This window comes from Nothobranchius furzeri, chromosome 3, assembly GCF_043380555.1.
Source record: "Nothobranchius furzeri strain GRZ-AD chromosome 3, NfurGRZ-RIMD1, whole genome shotgun sequence".
In the NCBI taxonomy this organism is placed as follows: Eukaryota; Metazoa; Chordata; class Actinopteri; order Cyprinodontiformes; family Nothobranchiidae; genus Nothobranchius; species Nothobranchius furzeri.
Genome location: NC_091743.1, coordinates 61,687,948 through 61,708,156, shown reverse-complemented (window position 1 = coordinate 61,708,156; position 20,209 = coordinate 61,687,948). Strand labels below are relative to the sequence as shown.

General features: G+C 41.5%; 1 protein-coding gene across 1 annotated transcript in view; it reads right to left on the bottom strand.

The window, feature by feature from the left end:
- The window catches only part of LOC107385334 (zinc finger E-box-binding homeobox protein zag-1), a 34,255-nt gene extending 14,340 nt beyond the window's left edge, over positions 1 to 19,915 (bottom strand). Inside the window, exon 1 of the mRNA XM_015959149.3 lies at positions 19,673 to 19,915. Coding sequence (XP_015814635.3) covers positions 19,673 to 19,730 — 58 coding nt within the window. The 5' untranslated portion in view covers positions 19,731 to 19,915. The remainder of the gene's footprint in view (positions 1 to 19,672) is intronic.
- Between the last annotated feature and the right edge of the window lie 294 nt (positions 19,916 to 20,209).

Below are 20,209 nucleotides of genomic sequence, written 5' to 3'. Positions count from 1 at the left end.
GAGAGTTAAACACAAAGTGAAGGAAAAGGATGGATTCTGTACAAATCCAGATGCGGCGCTGGCCGAACTTGGCACGCTTTATGTACCAGAGGGCATCTACTGTGCAGCAGCAGCAGCAGCAGCAGCAAGCTGAGCTGCAGTTTATTTTACGATGCACACATGTGATTTGGTATTGGCTTGGTAATTACGCGGCTAAATGGGAAGCATGCAATAATTACCTCAGAATTACCTTGTTTGTTTCATTTGGTTTTAAACGGCAACAAACAAGGCCAGACTTAATTTACCGCTCTGTGTAAATGTTGGCCTTCTGCTTATCCAACATAATAATAATGGTGATGATAATAATAATAATCTGGAAAATTATGTTCTCCCTAATATACTTAAAAATAATGTAAAAGATCCACATTTTACTCAGAAAATTAAAATAAAAAAGAATTGTACTCATTCTTGGAATTTTGTTAAATGTGTAAACTTTTAAATATATATGCAATAATTCTGATACAGCTGAGTTCCTATTTTGATGTACAAAAATAAATAACTTGCATTATTTACAAACTATTAAATCATCCAAAATAAAATAATAGATGTGCAAAGGGGCGATCAGTGAGTTTGGCTCAATAATTTAAAAGTATTAATTAAAACAAATTAGAAACTTTAAAGATTAAAACTAAAATATTATATGATTATCCAACAGAAGCAATTTAAAACAAATCCTCATTTTTAAAAGCATTTAGCATCTATAACAAAATATGTAACATGATAATATTAAGGTCAAACTTTTCTACATTCTATGTGAGACAAAAGGCTTTTCTCCACGTTGGTAAAACGTTGCTGGTCCCACAGACACACAAACTTATTCTGAACTGGATTAATGACCACACCAGGGTCACCGACACCCACACGTTAAGCACAAAACAAGAACAGGAAGATGAGCAGTGTCATCTCTACAGTACCTACAAGAGCAGACGAGGCAGGTCCACATTCATATCCAGAGTGAGTTTTATGCCGACAGACACCATCTCTGTCTTTCAACACAACGCAGGAATAAAAACATTTAAAATTCTCAGAGTGACTGCTGTCCTACTCATACCTGCTGACTGACATTCTCACAATGACTCAGGGGAGGACGGCAGCTAAGAACAAACACCTCCCACCTGATCTGCTTCATCTCAGCAGCAGCAACTCATGACACTGCCTCTCAGGGCGATGATGCCTTCAGATTCCGGCACCTTGGCCAGCTCTGCTTGAGTCGTACCTGCATCCAGAGTAAGACTGAAAAAGCAAAATCTGCAGACGAGCTGACTGAGTTTCATCTATCTCCACGATATGCCGGGATTCCATCTAAATGAAAACGACTGTTGATCTTAACAAAAGAGTGGTGATGCTTTGCTGTTTATGGTTATTAAAAGGAAGAGAGCATTTTGGTTAAATCTTTGTGGAAAAAAAACCACAAATGCTGTAAGCTGAAGGTTTAAGTTCTGCAGGTGCAGCTTGTTGGCAACACACACACACACACACACACACACACACACACACACACACACACACACACACACACACACACACACACACATACAGATAAACACACACACACACACACACACACACGGATAAACACACACACACACATATACAGATAAACACACACACACATATACAGATAAACACACACACACACACACATATAAATATATATATACACACATATACACACACATAAACACACACACATATATATACAGATAAACACACACACACACACACACACACACACACATATATATATATATATATATATATATATATACATATAAACACACACACACACACACATAAATATATATACACACACATATACTCACACACACATACACACACAGTGATCGCAAACTGCTTCTGCGAAGAATCCGTGAGACTGAAAGTGCAACACTGTGATGGAGACCATACAGGCTACATGGAGGGATGGGCGCAGCTTGAGCGTGCACCAGTGCATGTTTAGCATGTAAGTCACACACACATTAATGAAGATGATAAAGGAGGAGAGGAGCGGATCGAGGTATTCGAGATGATGTGAAAGAAGAGGCAGAGTACAACAGTGTCAAACTGTCCCTGACACAAATCCTCCGCCTGTGAAAACACACATTACAGAGGGAAATTCCCTCAACACAAACGTACTTACAGGCGCACAGATGAAAAGCAAAAAGGCAAAAAAACGTGACAAGCAAAGAAACATAGTGAACACAAACCCAACAGCAAGGATTCATGTGAAAGTGAAAAAAGCAACACACCCAGTAGCTTCTGTAGATGTCCTCATTAGCAGACATCACCCCCGTCTGAGGGTCTGATCTCACACAACACACAGCTATGGCCTCATGCAGATCTGCAGGGAGGTGAAAAACAGCACAAATCTGCCTACAAAGAACTCATCTTTAAATCTAAAACCCTTTCACCTTTGTGAATTTGAACAAATCTGCTCAATAACAGCCCTTGTGACACAGAATCAGACCCCTCTGAGCCTTTTATTAGCTTCAAAGCCACTGAGAGATCTAATGATGCTCACGAAAGCTGATCCATCTACAGGTTGTGCTTTTTACTGTAATGTGTTGGCGTTAGTTTCAATTTTCATACAAAAGCTATTTCGGAGGATGCAAATCAAAATAATGCCCTCAGTGACACCAGCTGCAAAAGATGGCTGCCCCGAAAAGGGCAAGAGGCATCTGAGAATCGATGGATATCAGCTCTGCTCATCTGTTACTTTCTATCAACGTGTCACATCACGGCGCTGAAACAGAGAACCACGCATTCTTCGTGGAAAGTGGCCCTAGTGTGACTTGAAAAGGTTAACAGATTAAAACAGCAGCAAACAAATGACCATACAGTAAAATCACCAGTTAACAAAGCTCTTACTTACTGTACAGGCTGAACATGGAAGGAGAGACACATCTACCTCATGATGAAACTGAGAGGATAACAACGCGCCTGCTTTTTTTCTCTATCTGACATTTTCTTTATCTCACCACTAGAACCATAAACACATTTTTTTTATCTTGTAGAAGTCTCATCTCCACCTACTCTACTCATGCATGCTGCATATCTTTGATATGTCATGCTATAAATAATAAGCAAAATGACACATTTTAGACTTTCTAGAATGTCCTACAGGAAAGGTGTCCAATTAGATTATGGCCTAATTGCACCGCAAAGCTGTAAAATATGAGCCGATGAAGAAGTGTAAAAACAAAAAGAGGGCCATGTGATTCCTAGTATTTGCTCAAATGCACTTTGTTGGTCACTGTATGTAATGTTTAAGGGATTTTTATTAGGTTTCTCAGCATTCAGTGTGTTCTCATAAAGAACATTTTGGTTTTAGTTACAGGGGACAAATTCTCACCCCAGGGCTGGGCGATATGACGATTTTAGACCGTTTTACGATCTACAAATCTGACGGTCTGTCATTTTTGAGAGACCTTTTTATCACGATTCACAGCTCTGCTGTTGAAATTCTGCCTCTGAATGAAAAGGGAACTTACCCCAGGCGAATGACACACCTTTGTTTGACCCTTAACCAATCAGAGTTAGTCATAGTAATATATTAGAGTCCATCTTGTTTTCACCTGTGTGTGAACAAACATGGCTTCGGCCGCGGCTGAGAGCGACAATGAGGTTTTCGTTCTGAAGAGGAACGCCTCGTCCATTATATGGAACTGGTTTGGTTTTTCACCAGATGACAAAGAGCAGCGAAACGTCATTTGCAAGGAGAGCGTCAAGGCAAGTGATGGCAACACCACAAACTTGTTTAATCACTTGAAAAGAAGGCATCCCAAACAATACAATGAGAGCCAGCTGGCAGCTAAAGCTAAAAAGCCTGCGGCTACAGCGGCAGCGGCTAGTGCTTCTTCCTGGCAGCAAACGCTAACAGAAACACTCACAAAACTCACTCCTTACGGCAGAGACAGCAGACGATGGAATAGTGTGACCGATGCAGTGACGTACCTCTTGGTTAAAGATTTGTGTCCCGTGCGAACAGTAGGAGTGGGATTTAAGAAAATGATAAAAACATTGGATCTGCGCTACGAGTTTTCCAGCTGCAAGTATTTTTCGAACACAGCCATTCCACGCATGTACGCTGAATGCAAAGTGAGAGTTGCAGAAAATATTCAGAATGCGCAGTTTTTTGCTACCACAAGCGATCTCTGGTCCAGCAAAAAAAAAACAATACATTAATGAGGCAAGAACTTTTTAAACTTGAGCATACCTACACCCACAAGTCTATTTTTACCTGGTTAAAACCATCTAGCTTATGTGCACTTTTTAAAACACTGGCCAGCAAACATTTGGACGTTTAATGACAGTTGAACGGTCACAACTGTAAAATAATATCACAGGAATTAGGAAAGAATAATGACATCAACTCTATGTTCCTTGGCCGGACTCGAACCTGGATCTTCCAGAGTGAGAGTCACCCGCTCTCCCAGCTGAGCTATGACAGCAACTGCTGAATCTCAGATTTTTTTTATATAGATAGGTAGAGAGTAAAGTGCGGGGTAAACTAACCAATCAGAGGACAGGGAAGATCTGCCACAGGCCACGCCTCCAGAGTGCCAAAAGGCCTCACAGCCGAGCGAGCGGAATTGGAAACCGAGCGCGCAGAGGCTGCCGAGCGCACGTTTTCCTCTGCCGTGTGCTCGTTGGCAACGCGCGCACGCAGGTTTGTCACTTGTGCACATCCTTGTGCGCTCACAGACACAGTTTGCTCCCTCTCAGTGCACAAATGACCTCTCGCCATGTATATTTTCGCTCGCGAATCCCGTTCACGCGCGCGCTGCCATGTATATTTTCGCTCGCGAGTCCCGTTCACACGCGCGCTGTGGACCCAATGCGCGTGCACGGGTTGTGGCACGGGTCTGACGCGATAGTAGACATGCACGCTACGGGTGCGGGCGGGAGTGTAACACACACGTTGCGGTTGCAGGCGGTAATGGTCAGAAATTCAGCGGAAGCGGGCAGGAGCGGGATGAAGAAAACAATCCCGCGCAGGGCTCTACTGCTGCGTTTGTGTTTCAGTTTTTTTTATGAATTCGATTAAAAATAAAGGCGCCCGGCCCGTGTCCGAGGTAATTACACAGTCGTTGGCCCGAAGTCCGGCCTGAGGGCCGTCGGGCCGGGCCAACCCGAGGGCCTAGGGCTTCAGTGCAGGGCTCTAATAAGGAAAACATCTTCGTCAATTTGTGTTCATGTGAGAACAAACCTGCTGACGGAGAAGTATAAACTAGTCTTGAGCGAGGGATGGGTGGGTGTGGCCAGCTCCAGCTTGAGCCCTGAAACGGCTCATTCTGGAAGGTACTGAAATTGTCGAGATTAAAATAGCTGAAATTGCTTTCTGAGTTATGGGATTTAGTGAACTTCATGAACATGTTTTTATAGACAATGGAACTAATATAACTTTATTTTAAAAACTCATATCATGTCCCCTTTAAATGAGCTTTACTGTAGGGATGAAAATAGATTAAAAAACAAAATTTACACGGTTTCTGATGCATCACAACATAGCCGAATTAGGTTTCTCTGCTAAATAAAAAAACAAACATTTATTATGAAAAAAAATAACAATAATAACACATTTTATTCTGATTCTAAAGTGTAGCAATTAGCTGTTCAAGAAACAGAATCACCAGAAATGAAGCAATCAGTTTTCCTCTTTGCAAAAACGAGGTAAGGTCAGAGCGACGAGGTGTGCAGAAAGACTCTGTGGTTGCCTGTCGTCTTCCTTCAGAGGTTTCCTGTGTGCTGCTGCAAGCATGTTTGCCAGCATGTTTACCTGTCCTGTCGACCACCACAGTGACATTAAAGAAAATGCTACCTTGAATAACACACACCTTTCAAGTGAACAGGAAAACCCTTAGTGGCTTTATTGTTCTACTTTTGAGCTTCACAAACTTGCAAGAGTGGTGTTTTATTCTGCCTTGTTTTAGTCATTTGTACTTATTTCAATATTAGGAGGAAAAAGTTCATTTTAAAGATGAGACACACCGACAGCATCATTCTGAACTTCCCTAAGATGTCATGCAGTACTCCTCAGACGGAGTCACCATGCGTCTCTCACAATTAGAGGCAAACGCACCAAATTGCTGCACACATGTTGCATGAATAAGAAGACGGTGTCAGTGCCATTGCTCTGGGCGTGCATCATCTGCTGCAGTGGAAGCGAGACTCGTATTTGTGAGAAAGGTTAGCTCGGTTAGAGGAACGCGTTATTTGGACTTGGCCCTCAGCCTCCTCCTGTGGCCCCGCTCGGGTTTCCGTGTGCCAAGGGATCGGTACAGGAATGCAGTAACGGTCACATAGGGACCCACACGCTCACCGCATTGTGAATCAAAACCCAAACTCTGCTTCATTAGGCTCCTGTCATTGCAGAGACTCTCACACCACTCTATAAATACCCCGTCCCCCCCCTCCAAATTTGTTTTTCCCTCTCCCCCCCCCCATCCTGCACATGAAAATGACCCAGCCTTCTGATGTGGCTCCTTATTTTGTACGCTGGCGCAACAAACCACACAATAGCGGCTCCTTTTGAATATTAAAACATTCCCCTGTCGTGGTACAAAGGTTCTGAAGGTTTTTTTTAACAGTTACGAGCTAAATAAAACTTTTTTTTTCCAGCCTAACAGTTGAGTGAGGAATCTGGTTAAACTGGAGCTGAACATCTGACCTGAGGCTTAAACAAATATGCCGAGTGTCCCACAGGCCTTGTCTTTACCAAACCTTGGCATGAATAAGGAATTTTGAGAGATGTGGTGCTCTTAGAAGAGGCAAAAGCACACTGCGCCGACGTCCAAAATGTATAATTAGTCAAAGCAAATAAAAAACAACACAAGCTGAGTTTCTGAGGAACCAATGTGAGGATGTAAAGGTTACGAGCCGACCGCAGAAAGGCACAGAAACACTTTAAAATCCTTCTGCTGTTGAAGAACTCGGCTTAATGCTCAGCAGCTAAAAATGAAACAATAAAATCAGAACAGTGACACATCTTCCAGATGAGCCCTTTAGCTCCTGCCTGGCTAAGATACAGATGTGGCGCCATCCTCTGGCGCTTACCGACATCACATCCTCTAATGTAGGTGCATCAGTACGGACCCAGAAGGTTTTCAGAGACCACATGTGACCTCGAAGGGTCTGAAACACAGAAAAGATGCGCCATTCTGCTTTTATTTTCTTTGTGTTGGTTTCAAACGTTCCACAGATGCCATCACACCCTCAGCCTGCTGCTCTCGCTCTACTGAGTGGACCCATAAACTCATGCAAAAGGAAGAACACACATGAACAAACTGGTCTTTTTGTGGTTATAAAACTCCCATTTAGAAGATGAGCCTTGCTGCATATTATTTACACACTTCTCTATATTGGTTTCAGCTTGATTAATGTGCACATGTGGAGTGAAGTGCATGTGAAGCCTTGGAGGACAGAAAGAAATAATTAAAGTCATAAAGAAGGATGCAAAGACAGCAGAGCTGCAGAATCGTGTGCATGTCATTACTGACCTCGCCCGTGTATGAGAAAAGAGGGATGGCAAAAAGAGAAAGAGAGGAAGAAAGTGTAAAACCTGAAAAAATGTCCATTTAAAAAAAAGAGACTCGACAAGAAAAACTTTTAAAAAGCAAACTCTGGGAGTTTAAGAGGATCTTTGATGTGTATCAGAAGAGGAAAACAGTCTTGCGACGACAGTAATTTTAAGTCGAAGCAGAAGGCAGGCTGAATGGCTGCCTTACTTGCTGCCTGGCTGACTGCCTGGCTGACTGTGGTCTTTGATGGCGCTGGCTGTTTGAAGTGGTTTTCGGGGGATGGGAGCAGCGTGTGGTGTCAGTGGGACAGGGGAGGTGCTCGTGGAGTTTGGGGGGGGTAGGGGGTGGGGGGGGGGTGGAGGTGGCGCGTGATGGCGACTGTACAGGACTGGAAGGAGAAGAGAGAAGAAAGTTAGGGAATGAAATTTTACAAAAGTGGAACAGCGATAAAGGACAGAACTGATGGAAATGGAGACGACAAAAGAGGTGAGTAAAAAGTGACAATGAAAGACATCAAGGGCTTCCAGGTCCCAGTATCAGAGCTGCACACATTCACACCTCCATCATGTCACTTAGGTGACGTTAACTTCCCTCTGATTCGCTGCCAGGCTGATTTCTCCTTCCATTCATGTTTAATCACATCCCAACTTTCCTTGAGGTCCTGAAGCTAATTACACAGCAGCGGTGGAAAAAGAAAGTGATTCTGTTTGACTCTGAAAGTTTTTTCCTTCTTCCCCTTTGTCGGCTGCTGACCTCTCTAATAAATCTCCTTCCTTATAGTTTTTCATTTTGCAAAGCTGCCATTTACCATGAGAAATTCTTAAAGCAGATGAGATAAGACTATCTACGTGATGGAAACAAGGCGATAACCAACAGTGTGGGCCACTACATGCTGTTTTGTTTCCTTTTCTTGTAAAAGAAAAAAAGAGGAAAATGTGTTTATTTCACATGCAAAGATGCTGTTCTTTATCGTGCCTGAGCTACAGACTGAAACAACATGCAATATTTTTGCAACCCTGTCTAAATCATAAATCTTGTGATCTGTGATGCATTTTCACCACATGTGCTCATCGAATCCACCGTGAGAAACATCTGCAGAGGCAGATGACGGTGTGAAACTGACGGTGCTGTTAGGTGCTTGATTGGGAAACGCACCAGAGTGAGAAATGGGAGCTAGACTGATAGAAATGTTTTCAGCACCTCGATGTTTCCACTGTTTCAGGTGGACCGAAAGAGAAACATGTTCTCTCCTAGATGGAATGTGTTTCCTCCTCCCTACAGAGAGCGTGTACAGTATCTCTGCCTGTTTGGGTGGAGGGAGGAGGTCAGATGAAGGTGGTACCAGGTGATCACAGGTACAGGGAGTTTACCGACCAACATTTCCTGCCTTGTTGGTCCAAGTTTTAGTTTATCCCTCTCACCTGGACTGATAGAAGCTCTGGTTGATGATTGCTGATAGAATTTATGATGGTGGACTGAACTGATCACACAGATGTTAGCAGAACTGTTTGTGTTTTTGGAGTTCTTAACAGGCCCAGCTCCGTTTTTGGTCATGAACGCTGTGAGGTTCTGGTTGCACATTTCTGCATTATTTTACTGAAGAGTGTGCTGAACTTAGGAAAAAAAATAACAAGTGAATGATTAAAAAAAAACACGGGAATGTAACAAGAACCAAGAGAAGCAAACACATCACTCCTGTTCTTAAATCTCTACATTGGTTAGCATTAAACTACAGAATCGATTTCAAGGTACTTCTACTAGTTTATAAATCGCGCAGTGGCATGGGGCCAGAAATACATGTCGGATCCATCCATCCATTTTCTGAACCCGCTTTGTCCACGTAGGGTCACGGGGTCGTGGGGGCTGGTGCCTATCTCCAGCGGTCAACGGGCAACCAGGCGGGGTACACCCTGGACAGAGAGCCAGTCCATCGCAGGGCAACACAGAGACACACAGGACAAACAATCACACACACACACACACACACACACACGTGCGCACACACACACACACGCACGCACACACACACACACACACACACACACACACACACACACCTAAGGACAATTTAGACAGAATAATTAACCTAGCAGTCATGTTTTTGGACTGTGGGAGGAAGCCGGAGTACCCGGAGAGAACATGTCGGATCTCCATCCTGAATCTATGGCCAGCAGGGCTCTGCGATCCTTAAGACACAGTCAGCTGATAGAACTCCACGTCAGAACCAAACACTGTGAAGCTGCTGTTAGCTACTATGCTGCACACAGATAGAATCGCTTCTCAAATGTGCCCCAACCTTAGTAACTTTTAAATAAAAATTGAAAACGTTCATGTTTTCATCAGCATTTAAATGAATGTACCTTCTGCACTGTAACTGCTCACCCTTCAACTTTGCCTTTGATCTTATTCTTAAATCTAATTATGTTTGTGTATTTAAATTAGATTTTAAAATCTGCTGTTTAAAGTTTTCACGTTGATTTCAATGTTTTATGTTCTTCTTGTTCTTGCTCCTGGCAAGCTTGTGGAATTGCTCCTGTGTGTGAAATGTACTATATAAATAAAGCTGCCTTGCCTACAGCTAAAGATTCCTATGGTGCATCACTATTAAGCTGATATAAATACTGTAATTTTTACTTTGTATTATAGATTGTATTAACCTGGACACATTTCAAATAATACAACAATAAAACTAAATATGAAATTAATAACTTTCTTGGATTATAATTCACATGATTATGATGATTAAAACTTCAGTTTCAGATTTTCAGTTTTAGACAATTTTTGCTTTTGAATTAGCAGAATTAGCATAAATCAAAACAACTAAAAATCACTATATTTATAAATCAGCATGTATAAACATTGCATTCCAACATTAAACATTTGAATCCAACAGTTTTAAACAATTAATGAAAAATTAGAATATGATGCAAAAGTTCATTTACGCCATTAATTCACCGTAAAACTAATATCTGAGACTCATTCCATGCAAAGCCAGATACTACAAGCCTTGTTATAATTGTGATGATTATGGCTTACAGCTTATGAAAACCCTACAATCAAAATCTCAGTTAGAATATTGTTAAGAGGTTCAATATTCTAGTGTCATGCTCTAATCAGCTAATGAACAAAAACAACTGCAAAAACATCCTGAACCTTTTAGATGGTCTCTCAGTTTCACCTTAATGTCCAATTGTTCTAATGTCTTAACAACTAACATGTTTGCCTCAAAAGCAAAGCTGAACACTGATTACTACTAATAATGTATGTGAGCTTAATGTTGTCTTAAATTTAGAGATGCCACATTCTCAGAGTTGGATGCAAGAAAAAGGACAGTACAATAGAAAAAAGCTGAGTAAAAGACAGAGCGTTAAACTGAAGAATTGACCAATACTTCCTACTGATGATGTTCTCTTGCTGTTCAGAGGTGATCAAGGCAGAACCTAAAATTGTGACACACACCACGTGTCAAACTTCCTCATTCACCCTGCTGTGTGTGTCTATTTGTAGCTGACCGGCTCCACATGCCTGCCAGGCCGCTCTCTTTTTTCCTGTCGACTTCTCTTACCTCTTCTCTATGGCTCTGCCACCCATCTGGGCCTTGTAATACATGACAGCTGAGGCAAGGTTTCCAAATTTAATTTGAAGTGTGATAATAAAAAAAAAAGCACACATCTATAAATTGTGAGCAGCAAATCTTTCTGGCTGGATCGTTTTTAACATCCTTCTTCTGTCAGACATGTGCTGCTTATCAAAAACAGCCTGACTGCAGTAAAAGAAGATCCACAAATAGACCCAATGATGTGAGGTGTTCCCAAAGAAAGGATGAAAAATGAGAACAAAGCATCTGCATAAGGCAAAGTTTTATCTGGAGTTTAGAAACCTTCACGTTCGGGGTTTTAAGAGAAATAGGAAGTGTCTTATACAAATACCATGGGTGTTAAGAGTGGGATGGAGAGATAAAAACAAAGCCAAGCACCTTTAAACACACACGCAGAAGTCGTGAGCTCTGTGGTAATTGGGTGTTATCTTACAGTTAAGATTGTGATCCTTAGACAGATACCCAACCTTCTACTTCCAGCTCAGGTCTCATGGACCGTCCATATTTGTCACTCTTCTAACAATGTGCGCTAAAGGGACTCTTCCCTAACATGTTACATGTGTTTATGTGCAAAAGCATAAATATTTATTATCTTTCTCTTTGCAGACAGCTTCCTGAACAGCCTCTGCTCAGAGAAATGGAATATACGTCCAACAGGAACTGATAAGCTAGCTGCTAAAACCAAAGAGTATCATAAAACAGCCCAGATATCCAAACTTTTACATCTGTCAACGCAGACACGGTTTTATAAACCGCTGCAACCAGTTTTGCATCACACAGTCATTTAAATGAACTTCAATTGCATAAATGTCACCAGCAGCAGCTAAATGTAGCAAATCCAGCAAGAATTTCTAAAGACTGCTGCCAGAATAGCCATTTAAATAAAAATAATAATAACAAATGATGAAAGTTTTATGAGAAAAACTTTTGCAAGAACTGCCATTCTTTTTTTTGGTAAATTGGAGATGTTTTAAAAGTACATTTTGGTCTTGGCTGTGCTTAGACTAGCTGTTAGCTGCTCAGGACTGTGTTTATTTCTAACTTTTAAACAGAAACAGACTTCAGAATGGACACAGTAACAATAGATAGTTTTAAACCGATCTCTGTGATTGTTTGGTTTGAAACTTGACCAGTTTCATAATCGACACCACTCTGCTGACCAAAAACCACACTTGATAGTTTTGTGGAGTGAGTAGGTGCCTTAGGAGGCGCTCTTTGTCTGCTTTACGGTTGTTATCTGTAATGCTAGCGTCAATAAAATGCACAAGAAAGAGGAGTTTGAAAGAAAGAAAACAATATTTTATATAAAGACTCACGATAAAAATCACTAGGTGCTTCACAAGACAAAACATTTTAAATATAAAAAAGGTTTTTTTTAATTATTAAAATATATGGTTAAAATGAGAAAAAACTGTAATAAATAAATGTGATAAAAGGGAAAGAGAAAATGAACAGTAAATAGGGAAATGAGCGGATCCCGGGAAAGGCAGATTTGGTAGAAAGAGCAGACTAAGGAGAGGGGGGTGAAGGTCACTCCAAAGCCAGCTTGAACAAGTGAGTTTTCAGCTCCTTTTTAAAGGAGACCACTGAGTTCACTGATCTCAGGCTCAGGGGGAGAGAGGTCCAGAGTCTGGGGGCCACAGCAGCAAATTATCTGCTTTTTCTGTTGGCATCATGGCGGAGCCTGGAAGTAAAAGTAAGAAAGTAATGTCTTTGGAGGTGAAGCAAAGAGCTAAAACCAGAGTAAACATCTGTGCGACCTACACTAGTTTGAAGGAGGTAACGGAGGCTACAAAATCATGGACTAATGGTGACCTGGCTTTGTTGCTACTGGACTTGTATGTAGTAATATTTTTGTCCATTAGTGTGAATCTTTTTACTTCATAGTTTATTTTAGTATTAGTTGACTCATTGAGTTAGCGTAGTGTTAGCGCTAGCTACAGCAGGGTTGTTTAATACAGCTGTAATTCCACTTTCAACCAGCAGGGCACAGGAGCAGGAAACTGTCCTGTGTTACTGTCCTGTGTAGTGTTACTACACTAGAATATTATTTATCTCTGCTCAAGGATCATATTCAAACAATATTTTAATGTTTTTGAGCAAAGCCTCATTTTTCTGCAGCAATTTTCCTAATGGCTCCAAATGCAATGGGTTACCAATGTGTAACACATGGTCGGAAACGGAACGGCCTCAGCGGCATTCAAACCATCAGAATGAGTTTGTAATTAACTAAACGTGTGAATATAAAAGACTCAATCAAGAGAGTTCTTGTTACTGATGTGGATACAGTGTTTTACACACACACACAAACACACACACACACACACACACACAGCCGCAGTGGGATGAATCTGTGGACTGGAGCTGTGGGAACATGGGAAGGACGCAGCGATTATCCCACGTACTGTCACCCTGCTCTGTCTCTGTCCTCACACATCTCTCAACAACAAAAAGATCTTTTTTAACTCCAAAGATCTGTCAGCTCCATCAGCTCCCCACCTCTGTCATCCTCCTCTCTCCTCATGCCTCCATCCCTCACCCCACCCGTTGGTTCTGACGCCTGAGCCAAGCCTCTTGAAGAGTTCTGCTAATAAACTGTGGTGCCTGGGCTCTTCATTGCTGTCTCAATCTCCCCACCCCACATCTGAACCAATAGATCTGCTGTAAAAGCAGGATCAGTCCAAAAAAGGCCGGCCAATCCACTCAGCACGGTCCGGGTATGTCGGTCCTTGGCGTTCCAGGGCTTTCCCCTTCTCTCTCCTTTCTCCCTCTTTTTCTTTTGTTGCTTGAGTCCTTTGTGTACAGTGTGCCATGCTCACTGTGGCAGCAGAGTGCCCAAAAGCCCCACACAAACACACATGCATGCGTGCACATCGGTGCACACGCACAGTCAGAAACACACAGCTGGGCCCCAGCTGCATACAAAGACTCGGGTTTGGAAATCAATGAAGGAGAAAGAAGAAAAGAGGGAAAGGAGTTTAAATAAATTGGCACTTGAAAAAATAAGAAAAAACAAGAAAGGCAATGATGAAAATGGAGAGAGGGAGATCTTAAAAAAGACACAATCACTCGACAACAGGGTGAGGCTTTTGATGGAGACGCAAAACACAGCGTGCAAGACAGATAAGGAGTCTGTTCAGTTCTGCGGATGTGATCCTGATCGAGCTGATGCTGAGCCATCGTAAAGAAAACAGAAGAAACATAAAAAGAGGAAAATAGGGAATAAAGTAATATGGTCTAAAAATGACTTCAAATATTTGAGAATTAAAATGCAAAAACTGAAACTATTCATTCACAAATTGTTTTAACTTTCTATGAAAATCTTCTACCTGGACCGTTATCGACGTTGCCTGGACCCTTGCCTTTGTTTCGACGAACTGGACGGAAGAAGAAGCGTGGAGTGGACTTTCCTCTGCTTCGCCCTCTCCAGAAATGTAAGCCCTGTTCCAGTATTAAAGTGGGATTATTCAACGCCCAGTCACTCTCAAATAAATCTAGTCTAATACAAGCTTATAAAACTGACATGAAAATTGATGTAATGTGCCTTACTGAGACTTGGCAAAGACCAGATTCTTACATTGTATTAAATAAGGCCTGTCCTTAGGGGTACATTTACCTGGAGAGGGCTAGATGTACTGGACATGGGGGAGGTCTGGCAGTAGGGATGAGTACCGAATTCGGTACTTTTTAAGGTACCGACCGAATTCCACAGTACCGACCGAACACCGATTCACGTCATTTCAAACGGTGCCTCGTTTCGGTACTGCCAAGACAGGTGCGCATGCGCAAGAGCGTTATGTCGCCGGTCCCTGCGAGCCAGTTGTAAACAGAGCAAGCATGGTAGAAAGAAGAACGCACGCTAAAGCTTGGGTCCACTTCACTAAATGTGATGGGTAACTGGGTGATGAAACTAGCGACAGACAACGATCTAAGTGAGACATCCTCATCTTAATCTGCTCCAGTAGGTAAATAAAATGTTTAAGATAACGTTACCTTGATTTGTTAGCTTCCGTTTCGCTAATGGTGCGTTCGCTTTCTCCTCGGAACTCCGAATTTCCGACTAGAAGAACATGAACGCGCTCTAAAGTTTGGCTTTACTTTACTAAATGCGACGGGTGAATGGGTGAAGGTAAAACCAGCGACAACGATCTAAGTTTGATCCATCATCGTTTTAATCTGCTCCAGCAGCTAAATAAACTGTTAAAGATAACGTTAGCTTGATATGTTAGCTTCCATTGCCACCGTTATCAGCTAATGGTGCGTTCGCTTTCTCCTCGGAAATTCTAACTTCCCAGTAGGAAAAATCATATGAAAAAGGACGGCAAAAGGAATGAAGATACACAGTAAATTTAGTTCACAGTAAAGATGTTTGCTTCAGTTTAATTATCAGCTTATAAAACTACAAGGACGAAGTTAAAATACAAACTTGTATGTTATTTATCATGATATTTATCAAATATGGTTATATATTGAGAAAAATATATATTTAATTATAAAAGAGAATTAAAATAATAAACACTCAAAAGTATCGAAAATTGGTACCGTTAAGTACCGGTATCGACTCGTAGGTACCGGGAATTAGTACCGGATCGATTCAAATGTCAAAGGTACCCATCCCTATCTGGCAGTTATTTATGTTTTTATTTATTCATTTAGCAGACGCTTTTATCCAAAGCGACTTACAATTGATAACCTATAGGGCATGTTGTGATCTGTGGGGGAAACCGGAGTACCCGGAGGAAACCCACGCATGCATGGGGAGAACACGCAACTCCACGCAGAAAGGCCGCAGCCGAGTTTTGAACCTGCAACCTTCGTGCTGAGAGGCAACAGTGCTAACCACTGTGCCACCATGCAGCCCAATGATGTATCTGAACTATGATAGAGGGACTTACATTTCCGCACACAGTACGGAGACGGCACTGGTCAGAGTCGTTAATGATTTACTTGTGGCTGCTGACCAGGGCTCTGTCTCACTCCTTGTTCTTTTAGACCTTACTGCCGCCTTCGACACTGTGGACCATGATATTCTTCTCCATCGGATTCAGACCAAAGTTGGACTGACTGGAACCGTTTTCCAGTGGTTCCAGTCGTATCTCACTGGGAGAACTGATTATGTGGCTTTGGGGGAGACACGATCATCACCCCACAACATTACTTGTGGGGTCCCCCAGGGATCCGTTCTTGGCCCAATTCTCTTTATTATATATATGGTCCCACTTGGGGATATTTTTAGAAATTTTGGGATATCCTGATGATACACAGCATTATCTCAAAATTGATTCAGTTTCCTCATCGTCTACACTTTCTGCTCTTAGTGCACGCCTGGATGCGACAAAGGCATGGATGTCTGAAAATTTTCTCCAGCTAAACAGCAGCATAACAGAGGTACTGCTCATTGGTACTCCTCATCAGGTAAAATCGTCTAACCTAAAAAATATCACCATATTAGGTAGTAGCATAACATTTTCTACATCTACCACTAATCTCTGAATCAAACTGGACCAACATTTATCACTTGAAAATCATGTCCGTCACCTTTCTAAAGTATAATTTTTCCATCTAAAAAACATTGCAAGACTTTGCCCGTTTCTTACCCAATCAGATGCTGAGAAGTTGATCCATGCTTTTGTTTCGTCTAGGCTAGACTACTGCAATTCTTTACTTACTGGAATTTCTAGTGGATGCCTATATAAACTTCAGCACATCCAGAACTGTGCTGCCAGAATTGTGACAAGGGGTCACAAATATGACCACATTACACCTGTACTGAAGTCTCTTCAGTTGGTTACCAATCCCCTATAGATTTAAATACAAACTAGGTCTCCTTACCTATCAGTGTATCCACAGAAATGCTCCTATTTATCTTAAAGAGCTCCTTACTATCCACATCACCTCAAGAAATCTTCGCTCTAGAAATTCTCAATTCCTGCAACAGCCCAGAACAAAACTTCATACCATGGGAGATCGAGCATTTCAAGCAGCAGCCTGTGGAACACACTCCCTGAAACATTGAGAGCACCTCAGAGTGTTGAATGTTTTAAAAAACATCTGAAGACATTTTTATTTACACAAGCTTTTCCAAACTCATTGGTAATGCTGTTGTTTTACCATGTGTTAACTTAGCATTGTATGGTTTTATGCTTTATTTTGTATTTGTTTTTATTCATTGTTTTTAATTATTCCTTACATTGTTTCTGATTTCCTACTGTAGCACTTTGAGATTTCATTGAAATGTAAAGTGCGTTACATATAAAATCTATTTATTATTATTATTACCATTGAACATATTTATGTGACTGACTTTTGGAAACGTTCACAGCTGCAAAAAAATGAAGAAATCTGCAGAAAGCCCACTAAATCTAACCTTCCTGCTATATCGACTGGTGCAGCCTGTTTTCTAACATGTATGTTTCCTTTTCTCGACTGTTTCCAATCTGCTCTGGAATGAAAAGTTGTAATTTCTTCACATCGCTTTATGTTGCTGAACATTGACGTTTTTATGGAGGGAGACAGAGACATAATCAATAGGCGCCTTGGAGAAAGAAGAAAAAGTCAGACTGGAGTTTTCATCTTTCTTCTGGTTTGGAAAAGATCCCTAGAATCCTCGTCTTATGAGTCAAGACTGCCAAATTTATTTGGTTTTATCAAAGACCTTTAAACTCACATTCCAAATCCTGCATGCAGCTTTTAACACACACACACACACACACACACACACACACACACACACACACACACACACACACACACACACACACACACACACACACACACACACACACACACACACACAACAGATGCAGGCAGTTCTGCAGTGACATAAGGATGCACACACAGACACATTTGCAGAAACTTTCTGATGCATGTGTGACACACGTTCTCCACATCAGCTCGCACCTAAAACGAGAAGATCCACTAATAAATATAGATTTTTTTAGCATGTATATTGAATTTCCTTTTTTTTTTACTGTATACTTTTTCAAAACTTTATTTAACAAGAAACCAGCAGCAGGTGATGCTTATCTCTCTCCGCTGAAGGAACTGAACTGTCCTGTGAGCTGTCTGATAAGTCAGAGTGCTGTTAGCTTCTTTCACACTGGTGTGACACCACTGCTTTGACAAACTGCTGCAGCGTGCACATGTGTACACTCGAGCACATGTTAAAGCTGAGCAGCTAGAAGAGGATCTGACTCTGGTGACTGTCCACTTAGCTTTACAGCTGTCGGAATAAAACGAGAAAACTCCGAGAGAAATTTCTGACTCCGTACCACAAAAAGTTGTGTGTTAGTTTAGAAGAGCAAGCCTTCATATTTGTGATTTACTGATTTCTTGAACAAAAGATGCTCTAAAAAAATAAGCTAACCAAAATGTTTTATTTCTGGTTTAAAATGATCAATTAAGTGCAAATTTCAGAAAATATCAGTAATAATTACTAATTAAAACTTAAGCAAGGACAAATATTTAATATATATTAATGGTCATATTTAAGGATGGAGAAACAACCCAGAGTTCAGTGCTGAGGATCATAAACATGATTTAAAAAGCTAAATAATCCTGGGCATAAAGAAATTAGCTTCACTTATTTACATTTACAAGCACTGCTTCAACAGTTGCTTTTCAAATTTATTCCTTTCCCAGAAATAGAAGTTTGGTGTGTGTGGTTCTTGGTGACCTACAGGTGGGTCCCGACCCCAACTTTGGGAACCATTGAGAAAAGAGAAAATGTTGAACGAGTTAAATCAGGGGAAAGTTCATTTATCTTTTTGGTGATCTGAAGTGGAGAAAGCATATAATTTAAAATAAATCAATGTTTTAATATCATTACTGGTTATCAGTAAATATATTTGATAATGAGCTCTAGTAAATATATTGCATTACTCCTGTATCTATATTAAACCAATTAAAATGCTAAATTAAACTGTGAATTTGCAAAACCCGCCAGTAAAAAAGTGTCACATTATACAATCACAAATTGAATCCACTGAAAGATCCAAACCCCTTGCACCCAAACGTCACATAGAGATTTAAAAACTTCTGCAAAATGCAGGAAAGGTCTAAATATCTACAGAGACGATTGGGCAAAAGCCCTGAAGCCCTGAGGATGTATGTTTATGCACGAGTCCAGGTGTGAAGCTCCTGAACCTGACCCAAACTAAAAGTTTATCTCTGCAGTTTCTCCTCGAAAACCACAAAAACGTGACAGAAATATCAACTCAATGTGCGTAAAAACTCCAAAGTGTTCAATTGTTTGTCTTAACCCTCTCAGGCTCAAAATAAGTTTTGATAAATTGACGAACAACTAAGTCCTTCAGGGGTACTTCTGAGTTAAAAATGCTCATGAAATACGTATGTATTTGCAACTAACGGTTGCAAATCTGCAACGCTTGTCTCCAGGGGGTTAAAACGAAACTATCAAACTATCCAAAGAAGCAGAAACGATGGACTCTTCTGCAGCAACATCTCCTTGCACCGCATCCCTCTGCAACTTTGTTGAGACTTTCCAGTCCCTTACCTCGGTTTCTCCTCGGGTTGGCTTGTTTCCGCCGCTTCCCCCGGCTCTCTTCCGCCATGATCGCGCTTTTGGACGGGCTAGAATAAAAAGCTGTCCCGTGAGCGGAGCGGATGATGCGTCCCGAGCGCCTGCCTGTCTGGGAGTGAGTGGTGTGTTGGAGGCATCGCCTTCGGTCACAGCAGGAGACTCGGAGCCTTGATGGGACTCTAGAGGCGAGCAGGAGGCGGTGAGTGATGTCAGAGCAGAGGCTGGACCTGAGGTCACCTTTCTCAAAGAGGAGCAATAATTCCATTTTTTTCTTTTTCACATTATGACATTTGTGGAGTAAAGCAACTTTTCTTTGCTGCAAATGAATACATTTTGGTAATTTTATTAGAAATAAAAAAATCTGCAAGTTGCTGGTTAATGAGCGCAGGTATGCTCCCCCCCCCCCCCCCTCCCATGTTTTATTGACCTTATGCATGACACACCTGCGCTTTAGTGCCCTGTTGAGGACCCCGTCCTGCGCCCCATTCACCCCCTGGATGGTTACAGGAA